The sequence below is a fragment of the Etheostoma spectabile genome, chromosome 1 (assembly GCF_008692095.1).
Source record: "Etheostoma spectabile isolate EspeVRDwgs_2016 chromosome 1, UIUC_Espe_1.0, whole genome shotgun sequence".
Taxonomy (NCBI): Eukaryota; Metazoa; Chordata; class Actinopteri; order Perciformes; family Percidae; genus Etheostoma; species Etheostoma spectabile.
The window spans coordinates 30,108,547-30,121,917 of NC_045733.1; the positions used below are offsets into that span (position 1 = coordinate 30,108,547).

Consider the following 13,371-nt stretch of genomic DNA (forward strand, 5'->3'; position numbering starts at 1 on the left):
TTTTGGAATTTATGGTCAATAAATCTCATTTATAGGAAATTATACCTAATATTTGAGTTAGAAAGAGCAGAAATTTAGGAAAAATTAAAGGAATGTATGTTGATGGATAATCACAGACTGGAATATGTCAACTTTTACTCAATGCTATTTTGAAGTATAGTATTATATATAGTATATGTATATATATTTTTTCAAATGCTATAAAATTGAATAAGACGCCCCAAAATTAATGAAGGTAGAGATTTGTACTTGCCAAAAAGCATTGTGTGGAATCAATCATGTCATTTTGGGTAGTTATAATTGGGTAGTTAAAAAGAACATTGATATATGAGAACGGGTCAACATGATGGTTAACTGGATACGCTGCATCGTCTTTGAGTTGTGATGTTTGATTTTGTGTTGTTAAATGTCATAGCATTTGGCTAATCTTGAATGCCACTTGTCTCCTTAAACACAACATACACACACACACACATTCCTACAGATGCATATTAAATCTTTTAATAAAGGCTCAACCAGGTGTTAGCATGTCACAGAAGTCATTGTTCTCTCGTCTTATAGTCTGGGCTAACCGTAGATTTATTTATTTAGACTCCCTCCCACATTGTTCCCTGCAGAGCTCACCAAGGCGACCGTTGTACACTGCATCTAATTTAGCACCAGCCCGCTCCCAGTGCACATCCTACATCCACCGCTGTTATTCTGGGAGTCATCTAGTCATTTACAGTGAGAGAGAACGTTGTGGGAGGGAGGAGGATAAATAACCAGGAACAGTCTTGTCAAGTTGAGCCTGTAGCAACAATAGTTTATAACATAGATACAGTCTACTCTGTTTGACACTTTTCTACAGTAATAATATAATTAAATAAACCCTCTTGATGTGTATTTGATCACTTAAATCACAGGTATATTCACGGAGTAATCAGTTTAGATTTGAGAGTTTGACTTCTAGATGTACATCTAGAATCATTGCGGAGAGAAGATCGCTGCACACAGCAAGGTCTTACTGTAGAGTAGTGGCATGTTGTCCTCCACAGTTATGTTGCGTCTGCCACAGGCAGTTGTCTAGCCTTGAGACAGGGTTTTGTCCAATGGGAGGACAGCATGGAGGAAGGCAACGTATAGAGAAGTCAGGTCACAATGAACTGAGAAATTTTATATTGAATTGATATTTTTTCATTTAATCACCATGGCCTCTTTCTCTGCATTTGGTTATTGCTCTGTAGAATTTCTTTGCTTATAGGTAATCGGTAAAACTTTACTTTAATTCCCCCCACCCCCTCCCCCTGAGTAACATTTATAAGCAATATATAAATCTGTAATAATATAAATGCACTATGATGCCGTTGTTTTGGGGCCACACTAAAAAGATCTGAGAAAAGTTGTAAATACTAAACATAATTTATTTGTTTCTCATCTTGTGACCACTTAGATTTATCTTGGGATCCACCGAGGGGTCCAGACTCCAGGGTTGGGAACCCCTCCATTATTATTATTTTTTTATTATTATTTCTATTATTACATTTGGAAACCACTTCAATGTGATTTCTTGTTGCAATTGGACTTTAAAGGTTACCTTTTTATCTCTAGTAGCACAACGGAGCTGGTTTTCAGTGAGGCGATCCCTGTTTTGTTTATTCTGCCCAACATGCGTCTACGTGATTGCACACCTGTGTGACGCGATACACAGTCCAATGCCAATGGTTTCACACTCCTCCACTGATCTACAGGTGTCTATAACACACCAAGATATGCTGCAAAGAGCCAACAAAGGCAGAGAAATGGAAGACAGCTAGCTAGTAAACATGAATGTAAACTATACTGGATTTGGGGTACTTAAAAAAAAAAAAAAAACAGTTAAACATAACTTTTTATATGTTTATAAGAAAACTCCACAGGGCCTCTTTTAAGGTACAGTACAGGCGTTCATCTTGTTTCTCCTTTTGGCTGTTTGAGTCTTAGTTTTGTTGAGCATGACGAGGCAGAGACATAACACAGTTAAATATGATTTGAACCATTATCAGAGACGAGTCTGTACAAATGTTTGTGCGTCTTCTCTTTGATGAATGAGATCCATTGTGGACTAACAGGACTGGCTGACACAGATTCCTGCCTCAGTAACGGAGCGGATGTGTGTGTATGGGCATCAGTGTTTGTCGGACACACAGTCCGGTTGTGTATAGAAGAAAAAAAACTGGGCAGCAGTGTAGAGAAAACAGCCCTGTTAGTCAGCAACGATGAAGACTCTGGTACCCAAAATAGAGGACACAAATTATTTTACAGATGTGTTCTATGGAAATCATAAAAGCCCCCAGACCCCTCAACATACAAAGCCTTTTTTTATATTTTATTTAGCGTTTTATTGATTCTATTGTTTAACTCTTCTTAGTTAGGTTAAAATGTTTGGTCAATCAGTTTGCAGCCATTTGAACTACACTTAACTGTGTAAAAGGTGCTATGAAACAAATGTGATTGATAGCTGTCCTTTTACTTGATTTTTGTGCCCTGTCTTGAGATACCAGGCTGATTACCTAGCTTGTGAAACCTGATACCATCTCTCTCTCTCTGTGCAGTCTTTTCTGTAGCCGCCACCATTCTTTGCTGTAAGGCCGACCCCAATATGTCTTCCAATGGAGACCTTAGCGACCTGGGGAGCTCTGACAGCTTCTGGGAGGTACAGTAGGAACACACACACACTTCACACATGCAGGCTTATTACTGAAGTTAGGAGAAAACTCAAATTATTAAATTATGCACTGGACTGGTAGTGCTTGCTCACACATTATTGGCTGCATGAATATAGCAATTTTATCCAAAGAGCTTCAAATGTCACTCGTTCACACACCCAGCGATCACCATGGTGCTAAGCTGCTAACATTCTGGTAGCAATTTGGGGTTTAGTATCTTAACCAAGGATGCTTCGACGTGTGGGCAGGAGGAGCTGGGGAAAATTGAGCACCAGCCCCGTGATTACAGGATGACCCGTTCTATTTACTGAGCTACAGAATTACAAAATCAGTAACTTAGTTAACAAACAGCAGACATTGCAATCTTTGTATGTGAATTATTACATCAGATCAGATACAGTATCAGTAATGCCCTCACTATATTTTGCACTGGTCCGGAAACGATACTACTATACCACCGTGTGTTGCGTACTTGTTGAGGCTATTGAAGCAGCCGGAGGTGGTGTTTAGATAGAGACACAGACACATAATGAGTCTCTGCTGACTGACTGCCAGCTTCACAGCCTTCCATCTGGAAAAACTACATACCTTCAACCTTCCACTCACTCTCTGTCCTCTTTTACTACTAGCAGTTTGTATCTTTTTCAGTCTGTGTACATCATCGCTAGTCTGCTAATTATCCTGCCGTGTTAACATTTTGCATTACACTAATATTAGCATGTTGATAACAAGTATTGAACTGAAAAGACCAACTGATATAACAGTAGAGAAGCATTTCAATGCCCAAGTTTTGTGTGTGTGTGTGTGTGTGTGTGTGTGTGTGTGTGTGTGTACTGTGTGTGTACTGTGTGTGTACTGTGTGTGTACTGTGTGTGTGTGTGTCCCTCTGCAGCCAGGAAACTACAAAAGGACGGTGAAGCGGATAGACGATGGCCACCGGCTGTGTAACGAAATAGTCAGTTGCTTCCAGGAGAGGGCAAAGATAGAGAAGAGTTACTCTCTGCAGCTGAGCGACTGGGCCAAGAGGTGGAGGAGTGTCGTGGAGAAAGGCGAGTCAAAAAAAAAAACAGATCACATGGGCTGCAGCAGACAACGAATAAAACAAATTTAAAAAAAGCAATTGCTCGGGATACCCAACTATGTCATGGTGGGTGTAATGCTCAGGACCCGAGAAAGCACAGTGCCAAGTGTGAAGTTACTTGGATGAGCCGATTCTTGAGAAAGCTGCAAGCAATACCAGAGGTTAAGCAGTTGGTCCATCCCGAACAAGCACATTTTGAACGGGCACTGCAATAGTTAATCATTTCAGTGAGTTAGTTCACCATCTTGACCTCGGCCCAAGAATTGACATTTATATACACAAACAAGCCAACCAATAAAGGCGGTTGGTCACTGTCTCTTTTTTTCTGTTTCAAGCTAAATGGGATGCTAAGAGTGTGTCACCTCTCCCCACTCTCGTCCCTCAGGTCCTCAGTATGGTACGCTGGAGAAAGCGTGGCACGCCTTCATGCAGGCGGCAGATCGACTCAGTGAGCTGCATCTGGAGATGCGGGAACGGCTGTCGGGCGAGGACAGCGAGAAGGTGCGCAACTGGCAGAAGGATGCCTTCCACAAGCAGATGATCGGAGGCTTCAGGGAGACCAAGGAGGCGGATGACGGCTTCCGCAAAGCACAAAAACCCTGGGTCCGCAAACTGAAAGAGGTGAGGGCTGTCTGGGTGGTTTGGGATGTCAGTAAAGCTGGATTTTTAGTCAACCAAGTACCATGGGTACCCACTAGGCCTGCACCATTCTGGGGAAAAACATGAATCACTTTTTTTTTTTAGCTTAGAATTTATATCACAATTCTCTTCCACAATGTTTTTGTCACAAAGTGTAATGTTTATTGCACACATGAACCATGACGAAACAAACCAAATTGGCAGTACCAAACAGAATTTTTTTGGCGCCTATAGCACATTGCACATCACCACAAGCCTGTAAACACAGAGGCTTCAATGACGAGAAGGGAGAGCATTGAGCTATAAAAACATTTTTATACAGTCTGTTTAACTTCGTTAATGTCGGCTTCACTCTCAACAAACTCCATCAACATCAGAAACATGTTGGGGAAAACACAAGCAGCCAATCACAGTTCTTTCCGTACTTACGTGGTATCTCCACTGTCGGCGTATTCCTGACCTGTGCACTTACATTTTACTTTATCTTGGTGCACAAACCTTGGAGTGTTTCAACAGGTCTTTTTAAAAAAAAATTTTTAACATAATTGTTATACCTGACCTTGTTCACTATCATTTTTGTATCCTGCAAAGTGTGAGATAGCTTTGTGATTGGGAACAGATGCTACTTTGAGAGGAGCCACTTTGTTCAAGGTTCAAGGCTTTTTATTATCATGTGTTCAACAATAAGAGAAGTAGTTGTTGGCAATGAAAATCTTTGGCCTCAGGCACCCCCACCAATGCCTGTTAATAACTAAAAAGAAAATCACACAAGTAAAAGCAAGATCTGTATCTAAGTAAAAAAGAAATGGGGCAAGTTAAGATCGAGTGTTAAAGCGCCCATATTATGGCCATTTTCAGGTTTATAATTGTATTTTGGGGTTGTACCAGAAAAGGTTTACATGGTTGAAAAAACAACAACAACATAGTTTTGTTTTACTGCACATTGCTGCAGATCCTGTTTTCATCTTGTGTGTTTGGCTCTCTGTTTTAGCTACAAAGTGAGACATCTCTCTTCTATATTATCTTTGTTGGGAGTTCCACATGCTCAGTAGCGAGGTGAGATCACATCAGCTAGATAACTTTGTCCAACTTTGGTCAGTACAAGGCAGGATTAGCTGGGAGACTTCTTTGTCTCACACATCCCAAATCCCAGAAAAAGTGATTGAATTTATAATATGGGCACTTAAATATCTCAACAAAAAATATAAATTAAGTAATACAAGATGTAGACAGTATGGCCAAATTAATAAAACTGAATCTGAACAAGTATAAAGGAATGTAGTTGTATATGCATAATTAGAAGATAATTAAAAAACTACATATTAACATGTACATACTGTACATATGTCCATGTATATACATATGTATAAAACCTAAAAGTTAATTATATTTGACAATATGAGTGTTGGTGAATGTGTCATGTTTGCAATATTAGACTATTCAAATGTGTCAATGAGGAAACAAGACATTTGAGAAACATAAGGTGTGGTGAATGTAATCAAAGCTGTATTGATTGCAACAGCAATGTGTGTGTACGTGTGCGCAGGTGGAGGTCTGTAAGAAGAGCTACCATCAGGCCAGGAAGGAGGAGTGGACGGCGTTTAACAGGGAAACGCACGCCAAGGCCGACCCGACCAAGTCGCAGGAGGAAGTTCGCAAATACACGACCCGGGCGGAGCGCTGCACTGAGGAGGCTGAGAAAGTACAAAACACACTATAAATACACTACATGGATACAGTACCATGTGTAGCTCCACTTGTACTAGTCTGGGTGTGTCAGTGACTCTAGAAAACATACCTGTGTGTGTGTTTTTGAGTTATGAAACGTGACTAGGCTTGTCTCCACTGTTCTCTGCTCTGCAAAAAGAGAGAGAAAGCAGAGAAAAAGCTCCAGGTCCTGAAAAGGGAAATTGTCAACCGAAAACAGGGAAATCCTGAGACAAATTCAAGGTCAGGAAGTAAACAAAGATCTGCGTCAGGCAACAAAAAGACATGAAATCCAATATCATGACTCATCCGTAGAGTCTGCAAAAAAAGCACCTGGACTTCACTGTCCGGACACACAACCAGACTGTACGTATCAGCAGCCCCTTAGTGTTGTTCAGGTGATCAACACATGCTGTTTCATGATTGCGTTTGCTCACAGTGTGGGACAAGTGTCCCAATCCTAAAAAAGGAATTTTATTTTTCTTAGGTACATAGCAGCTAATCTGAGGCTAGACAGCCAAATCAAGTGGGTATCTATCAAAATCAAGTTTTTTTTAAGTACCAAATTTCCTCTCGTTCTTGTTGCAGCTCCATAAGGAAAACACAAACAAGGAATTTGAAACTAAAAAAAGCTTTAACTTTGGAAGAAAACCATCTAACTCAAACTGCTCAAGTTTTCTCATTTTGGCGACAGCTGCTTTTTTTTGGCCCCCATCACTTACTTTGAAATCACCCGTGGCCATGTTAGCTGTAGCTAGTTGGTAGAGTGGGCGCACATATTAAAAATGTTTACTCCTCTGCGCAGTGGTTGAGGGTTTGACTGTGACCTGCGGCCCTTTGCTGCATGTCATTCCCCCTCTCTCTCCCCTTTCATGTAATCAGCTGTCCTGTTTAAATAAAGGCCTAACAATGCTCCCCAAAAGAAGTTGGTCAGTTACAACAGGGGGGCTAATTTATGCATCCTAATACTTTACATGCATTGCATTTTCAACACCTCACAGCTGAAGACTATTCCATTCTGTAGATGCAGCCACAGGTTCTCACCAGCGATAGACTTGAACTAAGTGTGTACGCTGCCCACGTAACTCAGTGTGTGCTCTGTGTGTGTGTTGCAGGGGAAGGAGCGCTACACGAAGGCCCTGGAGGAGCTGAACCGCTGTAACCCTCGCTATATGGAGGACATGGAGCAGGTGTTTGACCTCACCCAGGAGGCAGAGCGCAAGAGGTTGCGTTTCTTTAAAGAAGTCCTGCAGGACATCCACACACACCTCGACCTGTCTGTCAAAGAAGGGTAGGACACACACACACACACACACACACACACACACAGAGTGATTAGCTGATGGTGAAGGCATGCAGAACGCCGAGGTTTTAATGTGTGTGTGACCATATGTCTATGTACACAGGGATTAATAGAAAACTCATGGAGTTGTTTATTAACTATTGACCTCTCATTCTGTTTGAACAAGCCACTGTTACCACAGTAACCACCATTGGCAAAGTCCGACCAGATCTTTGTTCAAATATTGAACAAAAACTTCATCTTTAATTAACTCTTTGAGTGAGAAGTGATGAGATTTGATAGGAATGTACTTGGAAAAAGTCCACCCAGTGACTTGTCTTTTGTTTCTTAGGGGTTTTCCTTTACAGTAAAATGTCTAAAATCAAAGTCAAAGGTAAAGTTGACTTGAAGTATAGAAGTATAGAAGAGAGTGTTCAGGATCCTATTGAAAGCCCACCTGCCCTCCTACAGTGACCTCAGTCTAAAACTCCAGACTCACAGCCTGAGCTCTGTCATTACCTGAAGGGAATTACGAGGGCACTAATGAGCAGTTGTCTGTTCCCAACCTTTTTAGCTTAGGATGCCAGTGGCCTTATGTTTTTGGGTTGTCCGTCTGTCCCAATACAAGGAAAAAGTTGAAAGTACTGGACAGTTTTGTATTATAAATTAAGAAAATCCCTCAACTGTGAAGCATACAGTGGAATATTGAGTTTGAAGGTTTTGACCCTGGAGTAGTTTGACAAAGAACTGTTGGAGCCATCACATTTTACAAAATTCAACAACTTTGGAAGTTTGTGAGATGTGGCTGAAACCTCCACATAAAAAGCTAGTGAGTGGACCTTCATAAGGTAAAAAAAAAAATGGTGGAATATTTCTATAAACTTACAAGTTTACTCTTAGATTTGCATTTGGACAAACTATTCATATAACTTCCAGACCTGTGCAAAAATGTCCCACCATACAGTACATCACTTGGTTTGGAAAGCATTAGCTACTTTGGCTACTTTGATGAGTTTTGTAAGGTTTATATGTATTTATGTAAAAGTATTTCCGACCCCGGTCTGTTTTCTGTTGAATACAGTCAACAGGCTTCAAGACAAAGTCCAGTGTCCAAACAGCCATCAGTCATTTACTTGCAGCTCTTGGGAAGGTTGGCTGTAGATGAATAGAAGTTTTTCCTTCCTATCACCTCTGAGTGTAAACAAGCCAACAAGGAGCTGATACGTCTGACTAGAAAATCTGCACATACAAAAGGCTCATCTGGATTTCCACCTTTTAAATTGAGGCTTGAGGATTTTAAAGGCCAAGCCCCGGGAATACACAGTATAATCAGTAACCTTAACATACTGTGTAATTGTGTGTACAGTACAGTGTATTCCGGGCACACTGCAGATTTTGCTTTGTTTGCATTCTACATGCCACATTTTGGCCAAATCAGTATGTACTGCTAATGTAGTAGGTGGTCTTGAATACAGCCATTGTTTTAGTTTTACAGCAACTTAATTGTTTTGATTCACTCTCTGTGGTCTCATCAAACTTGTTTCCAGCAGCAGCATGCAGCTTTTTTTAGCAAAAACGTTCTGATTAAGCCACTGAACGTGACCTGCTCAGCAGCAAGCAGCAGACAGACACAGTTAGAGACGAGCTGATGAACATAGTAATTAGCAGCCAACAAGACAGATAATTCCCTCAGGAGTTGGAGGACACCAAAACTGCTAAGTTAAAGCTAAAAGTAGAGTGAACATTGAACTCTGATTCATCAGATGGCCAAAAACAAAGAAATGTTAATGTTGCTCTGTGTATGCTGATGTGTAAATAAGGGCTGCAACTAATTAATCAGACTATAATTTTCTCAATTAATTGTTTAGTCTATAATATGATGGAAAATAGTGACTAAAAGTTTCCCAACACTTTATGTACGGTCTGAGATGAAGTCATCAAATGTCTTGTTTTGTCAAACCAACAATCCCAAACTCAATTACATTCAGTTTACTTTAATAAAAGACAAGGAAAATCAGCTTTTAATTAGCGGGGGTACATACTGTAGTGGAGCATTTAATAGCTATAGAGACAACTGTTTCCCTTAGAAGTTAATGGAGACCAAAAACTGCTACAAGAGAGAGAAAATTTTGACTTCATCTTCACATTCATCAAATGGACACGAACATGACTTCACAAAAATGCTAATGTTGCTCCATGTCAGTCTAATGTGTAAGTGCAACACGTTCAATACAGTCCCTTCAAAAGAGGATAATATGTAAATGTTGTTTACAGCATGTTCTGCTAACCACAAAGTGACAAAAATCAATGAATGCAGCTTTTCACTAAATAACACAGCAGTCACGTTGATGAGATGTGTGATCTGTGTTTTTGGCCACTTAGGGGAAGAGGAAAGTAGTCAACACAACACTGACATTGTGTCACCTTTTTAAGTTGGTATGATAATTTTAGCAAACAGTTTTCCTATTTACACGGTATATATATATAACAGTGCAGCTGATAATAATGACCAATGATATTATCTCTGTTTTTGCCAACTCCTGAGATAATATCTGTCACTTAAGCTGCTTAATACTTTATTACAATATGTTCACAAGCTCGTCTATAACTTTTCTAGTCCATATCATTCGTGTCCGGTATTGCTCCGGTGCTGCACGAAATTCCACCGGATGCATCTATTTTCCATTTCCTTCTGCTTTCTTTGTGTTTTTATTTCAATGGATTTCTTTGAAATTTTAAATTCAATGGATTTATGACGACTACTGTTGACTGCTCCTCCTATCTCTGCATGGTAAATTGAGACAGCTAGCCAGACTGTTTGTCCAATGTGAGTTTTTTTTCACGCACGACCATTTTGCAGCAACCCTGTACGAAGTTTATCACCGCCCAGGAAGACTCTGATAAGTTTAAAGAAATGTCATTAAACCAGAGCACATTTTCCTCATATCCCGAATACTGTGGAGAGTATCCAGACCCTCCTTCAGCACGCTATTTTGTTCAGTGTGCGTTTGAAAGCGACGAGGGTGAACCAGAACAGTAAAGTTGCAACCGGTCAGATTAACAAAAGCTGAATCTATAAATCTCCATAAATCAGAGAGGAGCTGCAGATTCAGGTGATTATTCTTTGTATCGTCATCACAGTGAGCGAACCCTTTCACATCGTTGCATTATCTGATAATTCATCAGAGGAGCTGCATGTTAACGGGGGAAATTAACATATAACACATTGAATTTATAAAGCCCAGTTCAGTTGAGACTATAGCTTTAAAGTACAAAAGAGGACAGTGATTGATAGATGCTTGCTTCGGTTGCATTTCTAGTAGTGATAAAACAAAATAACGTTTTATTCCTCTGATTTATGAGTGGATTGGCTGTTGAAACAGAGGACGTCCCACGCGCTCTAAAACCAGCCACTGGCCCTCAGCTGGTTGGAATCGAGCTGAGACGAGCCGGGTCAGACCGCTGCAACTTTTCCTTTCCAACGTTTTTGTCTCGTCGCAAATCTTTGGTCTGAACTACGCTTAAGACACCAAAAATGTTATTTAAAATATCTACATGAAAGAACTAAGCAGGAAAAAAAACTAGTTGATTCCTAATTTAAACAAGAGTGGTTAGATAAATAACAAACCTTATAGGACACCAAGTCAGACAAAAGAATGTTAAACTTGAATTTAAAATCTCTCTATTGACAGACCTGGAGGAGGAGGAGGAGGAGGAGGTGGAGGGCTTACAGTAGATGTGATGATTGACAGTCACTTTGCCCAATAGGTTCAGAGGCCTGCACCGGGACCTGGGTCAGACCATCCAAGCAGCCAATGACACTGAAGATCTCAGATGGTGGAGGAACACCCACGGACCGGGCATGAGCATGAACTGGCCACAGTTTGAGGTGTGGAGACTCACTCACTCACTCTCTCACTCTCAAACTCTCTCACTCTCTCACTCTCTCACTCACTCACTCACACTCTCTCTCTCTCTCTTTCTCTCTCTCTCTCTCTCTCTCAAACTCACTCACTCACTCACTCACTCACTCACTCTCTCTCGGAAACACACTTTCACACTCACACACACATTCTTGCTTTAATTCACTCTTTGTATTATTTATACAACTTCATTCATTGACATCTTAAACATTGAAAACAAGAGTGCTGCACAGTACTAACTGTCTGTGTGTGTGTCAGAGAGTCAGAATGAATATTAAGCAGGCTACCAGTGAAAGCCTTGTTGTGTGACTGAGACCTCTGAGTGGGGTCAGGAATGTCTGAACACACACACACACACACACACACACGCACAGATATATTTTATGTACTGTAGATGTTTTTGGAAGTCTACATATTTTACTTCAGCTCTGCCGACCCGCAGGCCACCGAGGACAAACAAATATTTACAGATAAGACAAAACAGAAATACAAATGATTATTTCTTCACAGACTTTAAAGGAACAGTTCTACATTTTGAGATATACGCAGTATGCTTTTGATTAAACCACTCTCATATCTGTACGTTAAAATTACGATTAAAAGAATCAGTCACTTAAATTACCATTAAGACTTGCCTGGCTCTGTCTGCAGGTCCCAAAATCAGCCTTCCCACTCTTGTAAAGCTCAATAATTAACATGTTATATCTTATTTGTTTATCTATAAATAAACTAAAGCAGAAAAACATCTCAACAGAGCCAGGCTGCTTTAGGCTGAGCAAAGGAAACTATTTCAAATGAACCTTTGCACAATTTTAAGCAAATACTTCAAATCGGTTTGTGGTAACATTTGCTTTCAAGAAGCCCTTTTAATCCCAAAGTTAGAAATAAAAGAGTATCAGTTTTTATATTTTCTGAGAGCTTTTGTGAATTCCGCCTGCGTATGAAAGAACAGGTTGTAATCAGTTACACGCAGGATTTTAACGCACCCTCTTCACTCTTTGTTTCTGATTCACAATGACAGAAGCGTTGTATTGTCCTGTTTTCTGTCTGCAGACCCAATTGTCAAGTCACAATAGAGATACAATCATTGGGATTCTGCCCTCCACTTTCTCTTTGGCAGGGTCACACTGATTGTGTGCGTGTGCGTGCATTCGTGCGTGTCACACCTGGATCCTTGAATTTCGAATCATACAAAAGAGTTGAAATATAACACTCAAAAATGCAGCAACTGGACCCCAGTAAGTCTGTTTGTCTGTTTCAGGTGTTTTCAAACCCATTTTGTGTGTTCTCAGCATTTGAGGTGTGGGGAGGAAAGATCATTTTGGCCAAGCAAAGCCCGTCAAGTGGTCGCACAAAACTTAATAATATTCAGTCAGTTCAGAGCTGCAATATTCATTTATGGTTACAAAGAAGCAGATGTTGACACACTCCCTCATGCTTTAAAAGCCATGCGGAACAAAAGTTTTATTACTATAGCCATAGCACATTTCGCATTGAATAAGCTTTAAACAAAATAATGCACAAAAGAACATTGATGTATAAAATATGACTAAAAGAAAGTACATAAAATAGTAATTAAACAGAGTAATATATTGCAAAGATACAAAGTACGGTACATAAAAACAGTGTACAAACTAGAGATGTACTTACAGAATTGAAAGTGTAGAGTGCAAATTCTCTCTCAATCGTAGGCGCATGAGAAGACAAATGTTTTTAACTTTTTTCATTTTAGTTCACATGTACTTTTTTCTTTGTTCTATATGCATGCGGCATAACAGGCAAATGCTGCTTTACCATGTTTAGTTTAGACTCTTGGCTTTTGTCATGAAGCAGCTCAAATGTATAAAATACTGGACACCACACATAATTAAGGATTAAATTAACAGCAATATATTTAACCCATATCAAACCATACTTGAACTGCTCAAATATAAATTTCAGTTCAATCCGTGGTGTCGTGAGTCCGTGGGTGTAGGTGATTATGTTGAAAGCAATGCTTATAGAAGTCAAAGGACAAACACACCAAAAACAAAACCCTGCTGGCTGTGGAGA

The 13,371-nt window shown here is 40.0% G+C and overlaps 1 protein-coding gene across 4 annotated transcripts in view; it reads left to right on the plus strand.

Annotated features, from left to right (window-relative positions):
* pacsin3 (protein kinase C and casein kinase substrate in neurons 3) overlaps positions 1–13,371 on the plus strand; it is a 39,014-nt gene that overhangs the window by 12,371 nt on the left and 13,272 nt on the right. For all 4 annotated transcript variants that reach the window (XM_032512320.1, XM_032512339.1, XM_032512335.1 and 1 more), the window contains 6 exons: positions 2,574–2,674; positions 3,580–3,736; positions 4,154–4,389; positions 5,954–6,109; positions 7,230–7,405; positions 11,165–11,285. In XM_032512320.1, the coding sequence (XP_032368211.1) occupies positions 2,621–2,674; positions 3,580–3,736; positions 4,154–4,389; positions 5,954–6,109; positions 7,230–7,405; positions 11,165–11,285 (900 nt within the window). In that variant the 5' untranslated portion in view covers positions 2,574–2,620. The remainder of the gene's footprint in view (positions 1–2,573; positions 2,675–3,579; positions 3,737–4,153; positions 4,390–5,953; positions 6,110–7,229; positions 7,406–11,164; positions 11,286–13,371) is intronic.